Source organism: Scyliorhinus canicula, chromosome 3, assembly GCF_902713615.1.
Source record: "Scyliorhinus canicula chromosome 3, sScyCan1.1, whole genome shotgun sequence".
Lineage (NCBI taxonomy): Eukaryota > Metazoa > Chordata > Chondrichthyes > Carcharhiniformes > Scyliorhinidae > Scyliorhinus > Scyliorhinus canicula.
This window is the reverse complement of record NC_052148.1, coordinates 43,729,409-43,749,075: the sequence shown is the minus strand read 5'-3', so window position 1 is coordinate 43,749,075 and position 19,667 is coordinate 43,729,409. Positions and strand designations below refer to the sequence as shown.

Here is a 19,667-nt window from a genome sequence, read left to right as displayed (position 1 = left end):
GTTTCACCTGAGTCAGTATTGGTTTGTTGATGCTCCCCGTCCGGAGTCTGGTTTGTGTCACCTGAGTCAGTTGTGGTTTGTCGGTGCTCCCCGTCCGGAGTCTTAGCAGGTTCACTGGAGTCAGCTGAGATTTCTTGAAGCTGCACGTCTGGCGTTGGAACATGCAGGAATGCATTTACTTGTGGAGAGGCTCGAGCGAATGAGGTTGGAAGTATCGTGGTGTCACCGGAGTCACCAGTCGTCTCGCTGTGATTGTCGAGTGCCTCTGTACACACTAGCTGAGGTCTGTCACTTTGCATATCTTGCATAGGAAGTGTGATGCTGTCGTCACTCGTCTCACATACAGTGGGTAGAGCCTCAGCAGCTTCTTGTTGTTCATTTGGGTTGGGTAAATTGTCAGAGTCTTCATCTGGTGGCGCAAACAATGTGGGTGGACCGTCATTGTCTTGCTGTTGTAATTCATTTGGTCTTGGACTGTCACTGTCGCTTTGTTCTGCACTGGAGCATGATAGACAGTCATGGTTGTCCTGCTGTGCACTGGAGCATGGTAGACTGTCATAATCTTCTTGCTGTTTACTTGACCATGGCAGACTTGCATCATCTGCTGCTAGTTGGTCAGAGGAGGTTGCTAGACCCTCATGGTCTTGTTCCTGCAAGGACTGCGCTGTGGAGTCTTGCGTTGCTTCTATCGTGGAGTCTGTCCACAAGCTCGCTGTGGAGGCTTGTGTCACTCGAGTCACTTCTTGTTCGTGCAAGGACTGCACTCTGGAGTCTTGCGTTTCTGCGATCGTGGAGTCTGTCCACGAGCTCGCTGTGGAGGCTTGTGACACTGAAGTCGCTTCCTGTTCATGCAAGGACTGCGGTGGAGTCTTGCATGTCTATCGTGGAGTCGGGAACCCTTAGCGATGCGTGGACCACTCTCTGTGTGGCAGCAGGCCGCTCTCTCTGGGCTTGTACCGCTCTCTGTCTCTTGGTTTCAGGCCGCAGCATAATCCTGCGCTCACGAGTCGGGATGTCGTAGATGCTGGGCTGAAGATCCTCAAATCCGAAGAATGAATCCGCGTCTGCGTTGGATTCAGTACGGGGGTCGCCATTTCTAATGATGAAACCTTTGTCCGAGTCGTAGTCTTCTAGGACCATATCATCACTGTCTGCGTCGGAGCTGGCATTGGGCTCGCGATGTCCAGAGAAAATATGAAGGTCGATATCGAAGTATTCAAAGTTGGAATCATCGGTTTGGACGTAGGTAATGGCTTGTTGCAGGGTTCTTTGGAGGTAAATGTCATTTTCTGGTTCAATTTGAGACATTGTCCTGTCTTTCCAGGTGGAAGAGGGTTGTTTTACAGTTTTAAGAGATTTTTTCTTTGATTTGGGACATTTCCCCTTTAAATGGGCGTGGTCCGGGGCCTCTGACATCATGAAGCATGTGACCTCAGACGTAGGAAGCGTTTGCGCATGCTGTTCCTGTACCGGGGGTCGTTTTCGCGATTGCGCATGCACAAACGGACCTTCCCGTTCTGCGCGCTTCTCGTGGAACTACGCACGTGCAGTTCCTTTAGAAAGATGGCCGCCAATCAAAATTGTTCTCTGCTCCGGGATCTCGGCCTCGTGGTAAGTACTGGCGTTCCTCTTACCTTTTCTTGCTGGTTGGATTGTGTTTTCCTCACAGTATTTGCCAAATTTGTCCAGGACTGCCTGGAAGTTGCTTCTGTGTTGATTTTTTGAGAAGTTAAATTTTTTTAAGATTTCTTCTGCTCTGGCACCGGCAATGGTGAGTAGAAGCTCTGTCTTTTCAGCATCGGCCACGTCTTGTAGGTCGGCTGCTACCAGCAAGATTTCAAACCTTTGCCGGAACGCCCACCAGTTTTCGCGGAAATCGCTGTGGCACTGGAGTTGCTGCGGAACCGCGATCTCGAACATCTCGCCTGGGTATTTTTGCTGGTTGTCGTTGTATGCTGAGTTATAACTATATGGATTGAAACTGTTCACTCTGGTACCATGTCTTGTTATGCTCTATGTGTAGCATAAGCGGCTTCCTTGTGGTGCACTTGACAAAGGAAGGTTCAGACGTGGACGTAACTTCAACACGTTTATTAAACTATTTACACTTCTATTACTCGGGTTCGACACTACTGTTAATCCTACTATAGCTACCCAGACTGACTAACCAGTCTGCTACAATCCACGTGGTGGGAGTGATATTGAATCAACCCCGTGTCTGTACTCACTGACTGTCTCCACTGGAAAGAGGCAGATCATGTGTGTGGTGTCCTATATATATGAGTTGGTGTAATGCCCTCCTGTGGTCGTGTCACCTCTGTGTGTATCGTGAATGCCCATTGGTTGTGTCCTATCTAACTGTTTTATTGGATGAGTGTCTGTGTGTCATGTCTCTGGTGCTCCCTCTAGTGTCCAGCTAGTCTACATGTATTTACATTAACCCCTTGTGTATTTACAGTGATGCACATCACTACAGTAGGAAGGAGCTTCGATATCTGGGAATCCAGGTGGCCCGGGAATGGGAGGCACTGCATAAGTTAAACCTATCCCGGCTCGTAGAACAAATGGAAGAAGACTTTAAGAGATGGGACATCCTCCCACTATCATTGGCGGGGAGGGTACAAACTGTGAAAATTATGGTTCTCCCCAGATTTCTGTTAGACTTTCAGTGCCTCCCCATCTTCATCCCAAAGCCTTTTTCAAGCGGGTGAATAAGGTTATTTTGGGCTTTGTGTGGGTGGATAAAACCTCGCGAGTGAAGAAAGTGTTGCTGGAGTGCAGTCGGGGGGAGGGTGGGTTGGCGCTGCCGAACTTCTGCAATTACTACTGGGTGGCTAATATAGCCATGATTAGGAAGTGGGTAGTGGGGGAGGGGTCGGTGTGGGAGTGGATGGAGGCGGCGTCATGCAAAGATACCAGTTTGGGAGCACTGATAACGGCACCTCTTCCGTTCTCGCTGGCCCGATACTCCGCAAGTCAAGTGGTGGTCGCCGCTCTGAGAATCTGGGGCAGTGGAAGAGATATAAAAGAGTGGAGGGAGCATTGGTTTGGACCCCGATTTATAATAATCATCGGTTTGTACCGGGTAGGCTAGATGGTGGGTTCCGGAGATGACAAAGGGCAGGAATTAGGAGGATGGGAGATATATTTATAGACGGGAGCTTCTCCAGCTTGAAAGCCTTGGAGGATAAATTTGAATTGCCAGCAGGGAACAGGTTTAGGTATCTGCAGGTGCGAGACTTCCTGAGAAGGCAGGTTCCGGCCTTTCCGCTGCTGCCGCCACAGGGGATACAGGACAGAGTGGTCTCCAGCACCTGGGTGGGAGAGGGGAAGGTATCGGATATTTACCAGGAGCTTTCGGAGGCGGAGGAATCTCCGGTGGAGGAGCTTAAGGGCAAGTGGGAGGACGAGCTAGGAGGAGAGATAGAGGCGGGTCGTTGGGCGGATGCCCTAAGCAGGGTTAATACCTCCTCATCATGTGCCAGGCTTAGTCTGATACAATTCAAGGTAGTCCATCAGGCACACATGATGGTGGCCCAGATGAGCAACTTTTTCGGGGTAGAGGACAGGTGTGCGAGGTGCGCGGGAAGCCCAGCAAATCATGTCCACATGTTTTGGGCATGCCCGAAGCTTAGAGGGCTTTGGCAGGGTTTTGCTAAGGCAATGGGTACTTAAACATGGGTGGTGCTGAGTCCAAAGGTGGCGATCTTTGGAGTGTCGGAGGAGCCGGGAGTTCAGGGGGCAAAACAGGCAGATGCCTTGGCCTTTGCCTCCCTGGTAGCCCGGAGACGGATCTTGTTAATGTGGAGGGACTCGAAGCCCCCGAGTGTAGAGACCTGGGTTAGTGACATGGCTGGGTTTCTCAGTCTCGAGAAAATAAAGTCTTCCTCAAGAGGGTCAATGGTTGGGTTCACCCGGAGGTGGCAGCAGTTTGTCAACTTTCTCAGGGAAAATTAAAGTGTCAGCAGAAGCAGAATTCCAAAGGCGGGGGTGGGGGGGGGGGGGGGGGGGGGGGGGCAGAGAGGGCCGGATTGTTGTTTTATGGTTGGGGTATGTGAAGGTTGTGATGGGGTGGAAAAGTTTATTGTACCATGTTTATGTCACTTAGCAGGGGGCTGGTTTAGCACAGGGCTAAATAGCTGGCTTTTAAAGCAGACCAAGGCAGGCCAGCAGCCGGTTCAATTCCCGTACTGGCCTCCCCAAACAGCGCCAGAATGTGGTGACTAGGGGCTTCTCACAGTAACTTCATTGTAGCCGACTCGTGACAATAAGCGATTTTCATTTTTCATTTCATTATTGTTGTTATTATAAAAACTTGCAAATACCCGAATAAAGATTTTTTTTTAAAATGTGGGGAGAGCAACAGTGTTTTTGAGCATATCCAAAACTTGAAGGTCATGAAATGAAAATGGAATGGATACGGGCACAGTGGTATCGCTAATACCTGAGACAATTTAGCATTAAAAGCTGAAACATTTGCCTTTTAAACCGTCAAATGTGATGCTGAGGATATACACTGAAGAGGTCGTACAATGGACTCGATGGACCAAATGGCCTCCTTCTACACTGAAGAGTTTCTATGAATTAAAATAATGCATTGTGGTTAAAGTGGAAGCAAATGAGCAGACGGCAAAGTTGCCTCTTAACATTGTCCATGGAAACTTTCCTGCTCTGTTTGGCAGAACATGACTGACTGATTAGGATTAACTGGGAAGCAGGCATTCAATTATTGAATTCAAGGAGAAACATGCAACTTCTGAAGCGGTATGGAAAGGTGTTCGAAGATTCACTACACTCTATGACTGGAGTTGATCTGAAGAGCTATAGTTTGGAACGGAGACTAGAGACATAGGTGGCGATTCTCTGAGCCCGCGCCAGGCCGGAGAATCGGCGCAACTGTGCCACGACTCCCCAACGCCGGCGCGCGATTCTCTGAGGTGCAGAGAATCGGCGTCATTTGCGGCGGCGCGTTTGGTGCGGCGCTGGCTGCGGGCCGCTGGAACCAGATTCTCCGGCCCGGATGCGCCGAGCAGCCGCGCCGATACGACAGAGTCCTGCCGGCGCCGTTCACCCCTGGTCGCTGCCAGCGGGAACTCTGCGGGAACGGTCGGCGGGGCGGCCTGTGGGGGAGGGGGGGGAGGGGGTCCTTCACCGGAGGGGGCAGGGCTTGTGATGGGGTCTGGCCCGCGAACGGGGCCCACCAATCGGCGGGCCCAGCCTCTCCCCCCAGGGCCTACTTTCTGATGCAGCCGGACCCTGAACACCGACCTCATGTTGGGTCGGGGCCGGCGCGCGTAAGAAGTCCCCCGCCCATTTGGCGCCGTGTAAGGAGGCTGGAGCGGCGTGAACCGCTCCAGCGCCGTGCTGGCCCCCTGTGGGGGGCCAGAATCCGTCGTGCCCGGGCCTGGTTTGTGCCGTCATGAAACGCGACGGCGTTCACGACGGCGCGAACACTTGGGCTCCATATTGGAGAATCGCCCCCAGAGTTCAGGTTCTGTTTCTGAATAGTGTAGTAACAGATACTGAAATAGTTATGCAAGAAGTACCATCTACAGAAAAGAATCAGGACAATTCTGAGGTCGCAAGTAGCCAAGTTCAACACCAAATTCTACCAAAAAGGAAGAGCTGTTCTCCACAGACACTGTCTTATTGAACTGTATATATGTATAGAAATAACGTATCAGTGGATCTGTTGTATAAATGTTAATCATTGCCATTGGACTGATAAAGTAAAGAGGAAGGGGTGTTATGTACCTGAGAATACATTTGTGCTGATTATGCGTCACATGATGTGTAGTGATGTCAGCAGAGTGTTTGCGCGGCTTTGGGAGTTACCATCTTGACAGTATTGAGCAATGCCCTTAATAAAGCTCTCATCGTGTTTTACAAGAATCCAGAGTGTGGGCACCATCATAGCTTTTCTCTTTGTGGGGCAACAAGAAACTAACAAGAGAATACTTATTTTAGCAGAGAGGTCAGTGACTAGGGGACATACAGAGATATAAAGTGATTGCTGGAAGATTAACCTGGAATGCTACAGAGCAAATCCTGGAAAGTGCGATCAGTTGGATGGCTCATTTTTTGGCCAAACCATGCACGATGAACCAAGTGGCGTCTTTCTGTGCCATAAACCTTCTATGATTTCACCTAGACTACAAGGACTGTAGGTTTAAGAAGATGGCTCACCGCCGCCTCCTCAAGGGCAATTAGGGAATGGAAAATAAATGCTGGCCTAGCCAACGAAACCCATATGAAATGAAAAATGAAATGAAAAATTGCTTATTGTCACAAGTAGGCTGTGAAAAGCCCCTAGTCGCCACATTCCGGCCGGCGCCTGTTCAGGGAGGCTGGTACGGGAATTGAACCGTGCTGCTGGCCTGCCTTGGTCTGCTTTCAAAGCCAGCGATTTAGCCCAGTGCAAAACCAGCCCCTGGTATCCTGTGAAAGAATTAAGAAAAAGCCTGGAAATTGAGCTATCCGATAATATAATAGGAATGCTGAATCCATAGAATCTCTACAGTGCAGAAGGAAGCCATTCAGCCCATTGAGCCTGCACCAACCTTCCAAAAGAGCACTCTACCCAGGCTCACTCCCTCACGCATCGATCATGGCCAATCCACCTGACCTGCACATCTTTGGACTGTGGGAGGAAACCGGACCACCCGGAAGAAACTCACCCAGGCATTGGGTGAGCATGCAGAATCCACACAGACAGTCACCCAAGGCTGGAATTGAACCCGGGACCCTGCTGCTGTGATAACCACTGTGCCACCGTGCACTTGTATGATTTTTCTGGCCTTTTTTGAATTAATCTGTTGTTTTGGCAATTGCACTAAAATAACAGGCAGAGGAATGGATGTGAATGCATCGGCATTTGTATAAGAATTTCCATTCCTCGTTCATCACAAAATTTTATGTTGGATCAGAGGACAGAAAATTACGATATTAAGGCAATGTCAACACTTTGTTCCCTGACTTCCAGCACAGGAACTAGTATTGATTCACCTCCAGCTTTAACAGAACCAATCCAATATGGACTGTGAAGCATGCCCAGGACTTACCAGTCAGTGCCTTCAGTTAGGTACCTGGGCTGTACTCCCACTGCTGAAGCAGGATGGACATGATTGCTGAAGTCAAAGCCTGGCCGTAGACGATGGGGGTAAGGGGGGGCCCTTTCCTGAGTCCGTCTACAAAGCAACACAACAAAGTTGGAGAAAGTTGTGGGGAGAAAGGTCAGAACAGAACCACTCAGGAAGGCCTAAGTGAATTTACCCAAAGCTCAACCATCGACATCTACCCCGAAAAATGAATCATATTGAAAGAAAATATCAAGCACATCATGGATTGGGTGGCATGAGGTGTTTAGAAAAATTGTCCTTATATGTCTGGAGCCTTGGTTTGGTGGAAACACAAACCAATGGATAGATTTATTTCTCCAACTTGTTATGGGCCTGAACATGAGAATTTGGGCATTTTCAACCAAGAAAGGATAGGATAGCAGATCGTTCAATGATGTGCAGGTTAGGTGGGGTTACGGGGATAAGACAGGGGGGGGGAGTGGGCCTAGGTAAGGTGCTCTTTCAGAGGGTCAGTGCAATCTCGATGGGCCGAATGGCCTCCTTCTGCAGTGGAAGGATTCTATTGGTCTGTCTGGCATTTGGGTGGTTAAATAGTTTTTTTGGGGTTGGGATTTAAAGTGTATTGAGAGCCAGGACTGGGGGGAGTTTATTCTGCGCCCTGCCAGGAATTCCAGCTCTGGCACTAAGTGGAGAGAGACACAATATTGTAGCTGTCCATTCTCCAGCACTGCATCCCTGGCCTCAGTTAAGTATCAAATTCATCAAATATCCGACAAAAAAACAGAAAATGTCACAAATTACTCAATGGACTGCAGCTTCAATATAGCCCTATGATTGAAGATTTTAACATGCGCAGACGTAGAAGCTTTATATAATCAGGAGTTACCACAGGCAAAAACTTAATCTGCTTATCTAATACTCCGCTGTCTGTTATTCTATTTTAATTGGTTAAACAACAGATCATCTTTCAATCTCTGGTATTCTATAGCACAATTTAAAGATTAATTCCACAGCATAATTTGGAACTTAAAGCTTTTTCAAAAATCGTCCTCTGGCTTTATTTTTAACTTTAAAAAAATAATTATCCTTATAAATTTGGACGATAATAACCGGTAAATAACAGATAAATAGAACACTTTTCCACTTCAGATCCCAGTGTCAATCTCAACCTTGAAAGCAATCCAAATCACCAGAGCAGATAAACTGGTCAGATTGCTGTTTGTGGAATCTTGCTGTGTGCAAAGTGGCTTCTGTGCTTCCTCCCCACCCCCCCAATCCCAATCTTAGAAGAGCACTTATTCCTACATTGGTGTGATTTTGTTTTTTTTTTTGTTTTCTACACCTCGTTATCTTTGCAGCTTCTCTCATCTTCGTTCCAAATTACAAGGGAATTCTGTGCCGTGGCTCCTTGACGAATGGTTTCCACCCTCCATCTCATTTTCAGTTATCCACCCATTTCGAATTAGAAAGTCATTGAAAACGGGCCTAGTTTTCCCCACTGTCTTCTGGTACCTCATAGAAATAACCATTTTTTTATGCATAATCTCGCAGTGAGCACTGGCAAACGATTCAAGGAGTTGACCTCAACTGAGAAAGCGGACATATTTGACCACCCCCCCATGAGCCACCTGTGCCGTTGACCAGGGTAAGATCAGCTCAGTCAGACATAAGCCACCCTGGAACCTGCTTGCTCTGTACGCCTCATTACTGCACCCCACTCACAGAGCCACTGAGGGGACACCCTGCACATTTGTCGGCAACAGTTTTGCTATTTCAACAGACGCAACATCATTGGTCATCAATGGCTTTCACGTACCTGGGGAACGACAACAACCTTCGCTGCTGGGCCTCAAGCAACTGCTGGTGCAAGAGATATTGCTGGTGTAATGACTGAGGTAAGAATGCAGGGACATCCTGGAACTGTGGGCTTGGCAAAGACGTCAAAGGTTGCTGCAGCGGCAAGGAGGCCGTGGTGTGCTGGTGTGATGACGTCAGTTGGCTGCTCAGGCCTGGCTGTGATTGGACAGAGTGAGACAGTGGAAACTCGGGTTGATGAGAGAGGTGAAGTTGTCTGCAGGAAGTGGCATGAGAATGCTGTGACCTTACGAAAGGGGCACCTGCGGAGTTAAGAAGTACCATTATTGTAGCATTACCATTCTGGCTGACACGTTCACCTGTGGACATCTGTGATGATGGTGCGCGTGGGGGTGGTGGCTTCATCTGAAGGGCAGAAATAATGGCATAAATGGTTACAATGGTCATTCACACTGGTCGCCTGGCTATTCCACCAAGTTTGGAGATTGGGAGAACCTAACAGGCATTCAAGGTATTAGATGAAGGTTTAGCAACTATCCCACTCTAGATGGGAGTTCCTGACAACAGAGCCTAATTTCCTATATTTCCACCTAGAAATCTCAATTACTAAAGTAGTATTCCGTAATCCATTGTAAGAAAACACAAAAATGTATTCAAAAAGCTCAAGAAATGGAGATGTGAATATGGAGAAACTGCAAACCAACATTGAGAACCTCTGTTCCTCCTCCTCCAATCCACATTCAACAACAGCAACTTATATTTATATAGTGCCGACCGGTCAAATGCTTCAAGGATTTTTACAGGAGCTTTTTACACAGTGCAACGCCAGGCCACATAGATACTGGGATGGATTCTCCGCTACCCTCCGCCGGTAGCAGGTTTCCCAATCCCGCAGAGATTCAAACGTGAGCCTAAAAATGGGAATGGCGCCTCCGGTGCTCCGATCCCCTGCCGCCGACAGCAGCAAGGTACACGGCCCGTGCTGGCAGGAAGATACAGGTGGGTCACTTGTACCCATTTGTATCTGATTAAGAATAGCCGTTGCCCGAGCACTGAACCTTACGGCACCTCACAAATCACAACCTGCCAACCTGAGAATGATCTATTTATCTCGATTCCATTTCCTGTCGGTTAACCAATTCCCAATCCATGCCAGTGTATACTCCCAATCCCACAAGCTCTCAATTTGCTGACTAATCTCTTGTGTGGGACTTGAATTGAAAGTCATCAGGTCCAGGGGATTTATCAACTGTCAATCCCATTAATTTCTCCAGTGCTACTTTTTTACTAATACTAATTTCTTTCAGTCCTCAGTCTTCCTAGTTCCTTGCCCCCCCCCCCCCCCCCCCCCCCCCCATTATCTAGGGAAGCTTTTTGAATTTTCCTCCGTGAGGACAGAAAAAAATATTTGTTTAATTTCTTTGCCATTTCCTTTGTAAATTCTCCATTCTCTGCCTGCTTTGGGTCCCCATTTGTCTTCACTAACCTTTTTACATACTCTTTAATTTAGGGAAGTAACCTCATTGAGAAGTGCACAGGATTCTTACAGGGCTCGATAGGGGAGATGCAGCAAGGATTATTCCCCTGGTTGGTGGGGGAGTCGGTGTCTACAACCCTGGGACACAGTCTCAGATTAAGAGGTTGAACATTTAGGACCAAGATTAGGAAGAATTTCTTCCATAAGAGGGTAAACCTTTGGAATTCTCTACCCCCGAGGGCTGTGGAGGCTCAATCGTTGAGTATGTTCAAAGCAGAGATCAATAGATTCCTAGGTGCCAAAGACATGAAGGGATACAATGTGAAATTAGGGCAGCACGGTAGCATGGTGGTTAGCATAAATGCTTCACAGCTCCAGGGTCCCAGGTCCCAGGTTCAGTTCCCGGCTGGGTCACTGTCTGTGCGGAGTCTGCACGTTCTCCCCGTGTGTGCGTGGGTTTCCTCCGGGTGCTCCGGTTTCCTCCCACAGTCCAAAGATGTGCGGGTTAGGTGGATTGGCCATGCTAAATTACCCGTAGTGTCCTAAAAAAGTACGGTTAAGGGGGGGGGGGGGTTGTTGGGTTACGGGTATAGGGTGGATACGTGGGTTTGAGTGGGGTGATCATTGCTCGGCACAACATCGAGGGCCGAAGGGCCTGTTCTGTGCTGTACTGTTCTATGTTCTATGAAAGTGGCGTTGCGGTCAAAGATCAACCATGATTGAGAGGGCTTGATGGGCCGAATGGTCTACTCCTGCTCCTATGTTCCTCTGTTCAATGCTGAGTACGGATGCTGATAGAGACAGTCACTGGGGGGGGGGGGGGGGGGGGGGGGGGGGGGGCAGCTGGTAATGGAGATAGTCACTGGAAATAAGAATAGAAGCAAATGGAGGAATGGGGATAGAGACAGATGGTGACAGAGTCTCGATGGAGACAGTCACAATGGCAGATGGATTTTTACTGGCTTCCTGCAGAATTCCATTAAGATAAGGACATCCCAGCGCTCTTGGTCCTTTAGGTTTGCTACTTTTTAAACCCAGACAAACTTGAAAATATGTGGCCCTCTCCATTAGGTGTGTATGAGGCTGGAGCCTGTTAAAACAAGCTCAGCATCAGATTATCCAACAGGGCTTACTAGGGCCAGCCTCTGTCTGTCAAGGCCTTTGGCATGAGGGGTGGAGAGCAAGAATGGGTACTGTCTATATCAGGAATTCCATGTGTTTGAGCTCTCAGATGAACGTGGCATAGGATTATCAGTCAAAAGGCAGAGGTAGGGTCCACTTGGGGACTCAGGCCAAGGTGGAGTGCTGAGAAGACAAAGAGAAGACAATTAAGTTATTTATTTCAATATTTAATGTACCTCCTTACAAAGTGGACGCCCGAGAGCATAGGTAAATTCTTTTGAGAGGCTCCCTGACATATTTTTGCACAACCTGTGCACAACCTGTGGCCTCTCCAGTTGGTGGGGTGCCCGAGAGATGGCTTCCAAATGACAAGAGGCCCTGGTCTAATTTCTGTTCTGCTGCCTTTAAAACATGCCTATCCTTACCAGATGCAGAAAACACTCATGCATAATTCCAGCCACTGTGCTAAAAGCGAGGGTACCAGCTTTCCATAGGGAGCAGAAAGCAGGTGCGGGCAAGCTCCTTCTGGCATTTCCCACTCATATATCCTGCGTCATTCCCTGCCCTCACCATATTGTACCAAACCCTTTCTTCCTATACTGTGCCTTTCTCCCAATACCTGTGCCAATCCTTGTCCTCAGATAACATGTCATTTCCTGCCCCTCGCGCGCTGTCATTTCCTGTCCTGTGCCACGGAGAGAAAGAGATTTGAGTGTGAAAAAAAAATCAAACCCTGAGGGGTGATCACCAGACTGTCCCTCATGTTTCATGACAGGAATTATTTGGCATCTGCTCACTGACTCACTTGATGGCTGTTTGAAAATTCCCCGTGTTGGCAGCAACATGGCAGGTATCCAATGGGGCATTAAGAAAGAAGCAGAAACGCCTCCATCATCCCCAAAAGAGCCTCACAACACAACAATGGTGATGATGACTGGAGATTCCAAACTAGATTATTATTAAAGACCTGCAAAATTCAAACTTAAAGGGCGGCACGGCGGCGTAGTGGTTAGCACTGCTGCCTCATGGCGCTGAGGACCCGGGTTCAATCACTGATCCGGGGTTACTGTCCGTGTGGAGTTTGCACATTCTCCCCCTGTCTGCGTGGGTCTCACTCCCACAACCCAAAGATGTGCGGGGTAAGTGGATTTGCCCCGCTAAATTGCCCCTTAATTGAAAAAAAAAGAATTGGGGGTACTCTAAATTTGTAATAAAAAAATTAAAACTAAATAACAAAAATGATTACGAAATAAGGGGGGAAAAAAATTATTTTTTTAATATAAATTTAGAGTACCCAATTCATTTTTTTCCAATTAAGCGGAATTTAGCGTGGCCAATCCGCCTACCCTGCACATCTTTGGGTTGTGGGGGCGAAACCCACACAGACACGGGGAGAATGTGCAAACTCCACACGGACAGTGACCCAGAGCCGGGGTCGAACATGGGACCTCGGCGCCGTGAGGCAGCAATGCTAACCACTGTGCCACCGTGCTGCCCCAAAATAAGGAAAATGACGACACACCGTGCCGGTCTCTGTGATTATAGAAGACAAGAATGCCGTTAAACAAAGGGAAACAGGGAGATGAGACTGAGAGTGAAATGAAGCCAGCTCTCCTGTGCCATTCACTGTGTAAATCCCCCATGTGGTGTCAGCTGTGCAGTCAGAAAGTTTCTCTGCTTCAATCTCAGCTTCAGTCCCCTCAGGGCAGGAATCGGGTGCTCTGCAATTGGACTCGGTGCTCCTGGGTTAAAGAGAGCAATAGTCAGCCACAGGTTCCCAGCCATGGTCGCGATTGAGTAATCCCTGTTGGCAACTACCTCAGCCGAGGGCAAGAGCTTCGAATTGTTCAATAATCTGTCAGCCCTCAGGATTCACATTTAAAGGACGCCGACGTTTGGTGAGGTTCTTTTAACCATCGGCGGCTTCGTAAAATGTGGGGAGGAAATCAAGAGGGGGAGAAGTCACTGAATTTTCGAGAGTCGTTACATTGGAACAGGCTGACAGCTACATATGGAGAAGGTGCCAGTCCAGAAATACAGATACATGTCAGATAGATCGAGGGTTCTCAATTAGTGCAAAAACCATAACAATTATTCATCGCAAATACAGAAAGTAAAACAGACCAAAGTAAAAAAAAAGCAAAAAGAAGATAGTATCCGATCAGTATTGGTCTATTAGTACATCACATGGAGTTAATCGAGCTCACAACCAGAAACAATATGTGTCCGACAATGGGAAAAAGGCAGGTACTTCTCTGTGCAGAGGAGAGCACAAAGGCAGCTAAAAACCCACAGGATAGCGCTTCACACAGCACTACATACAAACATATACATATGTGCTAACAGAAAAGTGTGTTAGAAACTCTGTAGTTAAAAGTAAATCACACAATTTTCCTCGGGTAAAAAATATAGACGAAGAGAGCACAATTCCTAAAGTCTGATGTTAATGTATCTCACAAGGTTTAACACTGCCTGTTCATGTCAACAAATATCAAGAATGCATTGAGATTTATAAATCAATGTTTCTCCACAAATTCAGTTACAAAGAAAATCTAGGCTGTGTCGCAAAATTAACACGAGGGCACATATTACTCACACACAGTTAATGTGATTAACAAAAGTGGAAACAATATCGGCTGTCACGTAAAGGAGGGAAAAGAAGATTTTTTTGATCATTTCTTTCCCCTGAAGGAAGTACCTCTGCTGCTTACAGCTCCAAAAACTGGAAGAACAAGATAGCCGACATGTACTAGCACCATCCTGGAGTCTTTGTTTCTAACGGCCGCCGAGACAGATGGCCCATGGAGCTGCTGCCCTCCAATCCCCTATATACATTCAAATGTGGAGCTGTGCCTGCAGCTGCCTCTCATACAAAGAACAGCAGGGCAATCAAGAGCACTCATTATCCAGGGACTTTATATCCTGTGGCACTCTAGCCAGCCAATCGGGGGCTGCTGACCCTATTGTACTTGACACCCCCTCCCAACCCCTACATGCAAGCGGCGCACCCCCCTTCCCCCATAAACGCAGACTTTCACTCCTTCCCCTCTGAGCTGTGTGTCAGTGTTCATCAACTTGTGTAAAAGTGTGTGGTATGTGTGATGTGTGTATAGGTGTGTGTGTCTAGTGTATGTACGTGCCTGTATGTGTATTTTGTGTGCACACGGTGCGTGTGTGTGGAATGTGTTGTGTGTGGTTTGTGTGTGTGATGCGTGTGTGTGAGTGTGGTTTGTGTACGTGTGTGGTGTGTGTGTGTATATGTATGTGGTACATGTGTGGTGTGTGTGTGCGAATATGGTGTATATATGTGTGTGTGGTGCATGTGTGTGTGAGTGTGGTGCGTATGTGTTTGTGGTGTGTGTGGCTTGTGTGCGGTTCGATGTGTGGTGTATGTGTGTGTGGTGTGTATGCATGGTGTGTGTGTGTGAGTGTGGTGTATATGTGTGGTGGGTGTGTGGTGTGTATGCGCGTGTGTGGTGTCTGTGTGAGTGTGATGTGTATGTGTGTGTGGTCCATGTGGTTTGTTTGCGGTGTGAGTATGGTGTGTGGTGTATGTGTGTGTGGTGTGGTTTGTGTGTGTGGTGTGTATGTTGTGTGTTGCATGTGCGGTGTGTATATGTGTGTGGTTTGTGTGTGCAGTGTGAGTGTGGTGTATGTCTGTGTGGCGTGTATGTGTGTGGTGCATGTGTGTGGGGTATATGTGTGGTATGTTTGTGTTGTGTGAGTGGTGTGTGTGGTGTGTATGCGTGTGTGGTGTGTATGTGTGTGGTTTGTGTATGCGGTGCACGTGTGTGGGGTGTATGTGTGTGTAGTATGTATGCGTTATGTATGTGTTGCATGTGTGGTGTCTGTATGTGAGTGTGATGTGTATGTGAGTGTGGTGTATATGTGCGGTGTGTATGTGTGTGTGTAGTGCGTGCGGTTTGTGTGTGGGGTGTGTGGTGTGTGTGATGTGTATGTGTGTGGTGTGTATGTGTGTGTGGTGCATGTGGTTTTTGTGCGCAGTGAGAGTGCGGTGTATGCCTGTGGTGTGTATGTGTGTGGTGTGTGTGTGGGGTGTATGTGTGGTGTGTGTATTGTGTGTGTGTGGTGTGTGTGGTGTGTGTGTGAGTGTGGTGGGTGTGTGGTGTGTATGGTGTGTGCGTGTGTGTCTGTGTGTGTGTATGTATATGTGTGTGTGGTTTGTGTGTGCGGTGTGAGTATGGTGTGTGGTGTATGTCTGTGTGGTGTGTATGTGTGTGGTGTGTGGGGTGCATGTGTGTGGGGTATATGTGTGGTGTGTGTGTTGTGTGGGTGGTGTGTGTGCGTGTGTGTTTGTGTATGTGTGGCGTGTATGTGTGTGTGTTTGTGTATGTGTGGCGTGTGTGTGGTGTGTATGTGCATGGGTGGTGTGTATGTGTGTGGTTTGTGCATGTGGTGCACGTTTGTTGGGTGTATGTGTGTGTAGTATGTGTGCATTGTGTATGTGTGTTGCATGTGTGGTGTCTGTATGTAAGTGTGATGTGTATGTGAGTGTGGTGTATATGTGCGGTGTGTATGTGTGTGTGTGGTGCGTGTGGTTTGTGTGTGGGGTTTGTATGTGTATGTGTGTGGTGTGTGTGAGTGTGGTGTGTATGTGTTTGTGGTGTGTGTGGCTTGCGTGTGCAGTGCGATGTGTGGGGTATGTGTGTGCGTTGTGTATGCATGTTGTGTATGTGGTGCGTCTGTGTGGGGTGCATGTGTGTGTGGTATGTATATGTGTTGCATGTGTGGCGTGTGTCTCTGAGTGTGATGTGTATGTGTGTGTGGTTTGTGTGTGCGGTGTGAGTGTAGTGTGTGGTGTATGTGTGTGTGCAGTGTGTGTGTGTGGTGTGTATGTGAGTGTGGTATGTAAGTCTGTGTAGTTTGTGTGTGTGCTGTGAGTGTGGTGTACGTCTGTGTGGTGTGTATGTGTGTGGTGCGTGTGTGTGTGGGGTGTATGTGTGGCGTGTGTGTGTTGTGTGTGTGGTGTGTGTTGTGTGCGTGGTGTGTGTGTTTGTGTGTGTGAGTCTGGTATTTATGTGTGGGTGTGTGGTGTGTATGTTTGTGTGTGTGAGTGTGGTGCATATGTGTGGTGTGTATGTGTGCGTGTGTGTGTGTATGTGTGGTGTACGTGTGTATGTGTTTGTGTGTGTGAGTGTGGTGTATATGTGTGTGTGGTGTACGTGTGTATGTGTACGTGAGTGTGGTGTATATGTGTGGTGTGTATGTGTGTGTGTGGATGTGTGAGTGGTGCATGTGGTTTGTGTGTGGTGTATATCTGTGGTGTGTATGTGTTTGTGTGTGGGGTGTATGTGTGGTGTGTGTGCATGGTGTGTGTTTGTGTGTGTATGTGCGTGTGTGGTGTGTATGTGTGTGTGGTGTGTATGTTATTCTCTAAGTCTAAATAAAGATTGTAGACTTCCAGTTAACACAAATACTTTATTCAGAGGGTTCATTCTGTTTCCAGATGTGTGTGTTAGTGTGGTGTATATGCGTGGTGTGTGTCTGGGTGTGTGGTGTTTATGTTTCTGTGTGTATGTGTGTGTATGTGTATGTAAGTGTGGTGTATATGTGGTGTGTGTGGTTTGTGTGTGTGGGGTGTGTGGTTTGTGTGATGTGTAGTGTCTATGTGTGTGTGGTGCGTGTGGTTTGTGTGCGCGGTGTGGTTTATGCCTGTCGTGTGTATGTGTGTGGCGTGTGTGTGTGTGGTATGTGTGCATGTGAGTGTGGTGTATATTTGTGGGGTGTGTATGTTTATGTTTGTGTGGTGTGTATGTCTGTGTGTGTGGATGTGTGTGTGGTGTGTATGTGTGGTGTGTGTGTGAGTGTGGTTCGTGTGTGGTGTGTGTGTGTATATGTATGTGTGGTGCATGTGTGTGCGAATGTGTGTGTGTATATGTATGTGTGGTGCATGTGTGTGCAAATGTGGTGTATATGTGTGTGTGGTGCGTGTGTGTGCAAGTGTGGTGTGTATGTGTTTGTGGAGTGTGTGGCTTGTGTGTGTGGTGCGATGTGTGATGTATGTGTGTGTGGTGTGTATGCATGGTGTGTGTGGTTTGTGTACGTGGTGCATCTGTATGGGGTGTATGTGTGTGTAGTGTGTGTGGTGTGTGTGCGTGGTGTGTGTGCGTATGCGTGGTGTATGTGTGTGTGTTTGTGTGTGTGAGCGTGGTGTATATAAGAACATAAGAACTAGGAGCAGAAGTAGACCGTCCGGCCCTTCGAGCCTGCTCCGCCATTCTATAAGATCATGGCTGATCTATTCGTGGTCTCAGAACCACTTACCCGCATTCTCGCCATATCCCGTAATTCCTTTATTTTTCAAAACAACATCTACCCTATCTTTAAATATATTCAATGAAGTAGCGTCTACTACTCCTTTCGGTAGGGAATTCCATACTTTAACCACCCTCTGAGTGAAGAAGTTCCTCCTTGATTCAGTCCTAAATCTACTCCCCCTAATCTTGAGGCTATGCCCTCTTGTCCTACTTTCACCTACCAGTGGAAACATCCTTTCTACTTCTATCTTATCCATTCCCTTCAAAATTTTATATGTTTCTATTAGATCCCCCCTCAACCCTCTGAATTCCAGTGAATATAATCCCAATCTACTCAGCCTCTCCTCATACGATAACCCCCTCAACTCCGGAATCAGCCTAGTGAACCTCCTCTGCACCCCCTCTAGTGCTAGCACATCCTTTCTCAAGTGTGGAGACCAAAACTGCACACAGTACTCCAGGTGTGGCCTCACCAGCAACTTGTACAACTGCAACATTACCTCTCTGCTTTTAAACTCAATCCCCTTCGCAACGAAGGACAAAATTCCATTTGCCTTCCTAATTACTTGTTGCACCTGCAGACCAACCTTCTGTGACTCATGCATATGTATGGTGTGTGTGTGGTTTGTGTGAGGTACGTGTGTGTATGTGTGTGTGTGCGTGTGTGTGTGGTGTGTATGAGTGTGGTGTATGCATGTGTGAATGTGGTGTATGTGTGTGTGCTGTGTGTGTATGTTGTGTGTGTGTGTGTGTGTGGTTTTGGTGTGTGGTTTGGGTGCGTGGTACGTGTATGCATGGTACGTGTGTGTGTGGGGTATATGTGTATGTGGTGTGTATGTGTGTGGCGTGTATGTGTGGTGTGTATATGTGTGGTGTGTGTGTGTGCATGGTGTGTTTGGTATGTATGTGTGATGTGTGAGTGTGGTGTGTGTGCTGTATATGTGTGTGGTGTGTATGTGTGATGTGTGAGCGTTGTGTGTATATGTGTGCATGGTGTGTATGTATGTGTGATCTATGTGTGATGTATGTGTGGTGTGTTTGTGAGTGTGGTGTGTATGTGTGATGTATATGTGTGTGTGAGTGGTGTGTGTGGTGTGTGTGATGTGTATGGTGTGTGTGTGGTGTGTGTGCGAGTGGTGTATTGATGCACTATCAATTACGACAAGATGAGAGTAGAGAGTAATCGAGGCTTTATTAAGCAGAGATGTGTAGCCTCCTGCAGCTGCTGCTGAAATGGCTGCAGCTCGGAGAGCCCACACATTTATACTCCACCTACTGGGCGGAGTCAGCAGACAGGGATCTACCCCCGTACCTGTAGTACAGGAGCCTTACTGTATTACATATCAAGTATGTGATATATACAAACAGTGGTGACTACCACATTCACTCCCTGTTAAAAAAAGAGTCCAGCGGGGGTGGTGGAAAAACTATTTGCATGCATTTTGGGGAAAGTTCACAAATTCAGCCGATTGGGTGCCTTGATCCTCCGGGAGCGTGTAGACCTCATCTTCATCCCCGGGTGGGACGAAGGGGAGGACGGATCGTCCTGGAGCAGGGGCTGTGGTGAGGTGCACTGGGGGGAGGAAGGGTGGCGCCGGGGCAGAGGGGGGGAGTTGGGACCCAGCTGCTGCCAGGTCCCTGAGGGAGACTGTGTTTTGGCGGCTGTCGGGTTACATCACGTAGGCGTACTGCAGGTTTGCACGGAGTAACTGTACCCTCTTGACCAACGGGTCCACCTTGTGGAGCCATACGTGCTTGCAGAGGAGAACGGGTTCTGGAGCTCCTGGGGAAGGCAAGGAGACGTTCATGGGAGGGTTTCATTAGTCGCAGTACAAAGTAGTAATAGGATGGAGTGAAGGGCGTCGGGGAGAACCTCCTGCCAGCGGGAGACCGGGA

General features: G+C 48.0%; 1 protein-coding gene across 3 annotated transcripts in view; it reads right to left on the bottom strand.

The window, feature by feature from the left end:
• The window catches only part of rnf165a (ring finger protein 165a), a 41,713-nt gene extending 27,357 nt beyond the window's left edge, over positions 1-14,356 (bottom strand). For 2 of the 3 annotated variants that reach the window (XM_038793388.1, XM_038793389.1), the window contains exons 1-3: positions 14,192-14,356; positions 8,896-9,196; positions 7,062-7,187 (exon numbers count right to left, since the gene is read on the bottom strand). In XM_038793388.1, the coding sequence (XP_038649316.1) occupies positions 7,062-7,187; positions 8,896-9,196; positions 14,192-14,252 (488 nt within the window). In that variant the 5' untranslated portion in view covers positions 14,253-14,356. The remainder of the gene's footprint in view (positions 1-7,061; positions 7,188-8,895; positions 9,197-14,191) is intronic. The other variant, XM_038793390.1, reaches the window with a different exon arrangement.
• Positions 14,357-19,667: the final 5,311 nt, after the last annotated feature.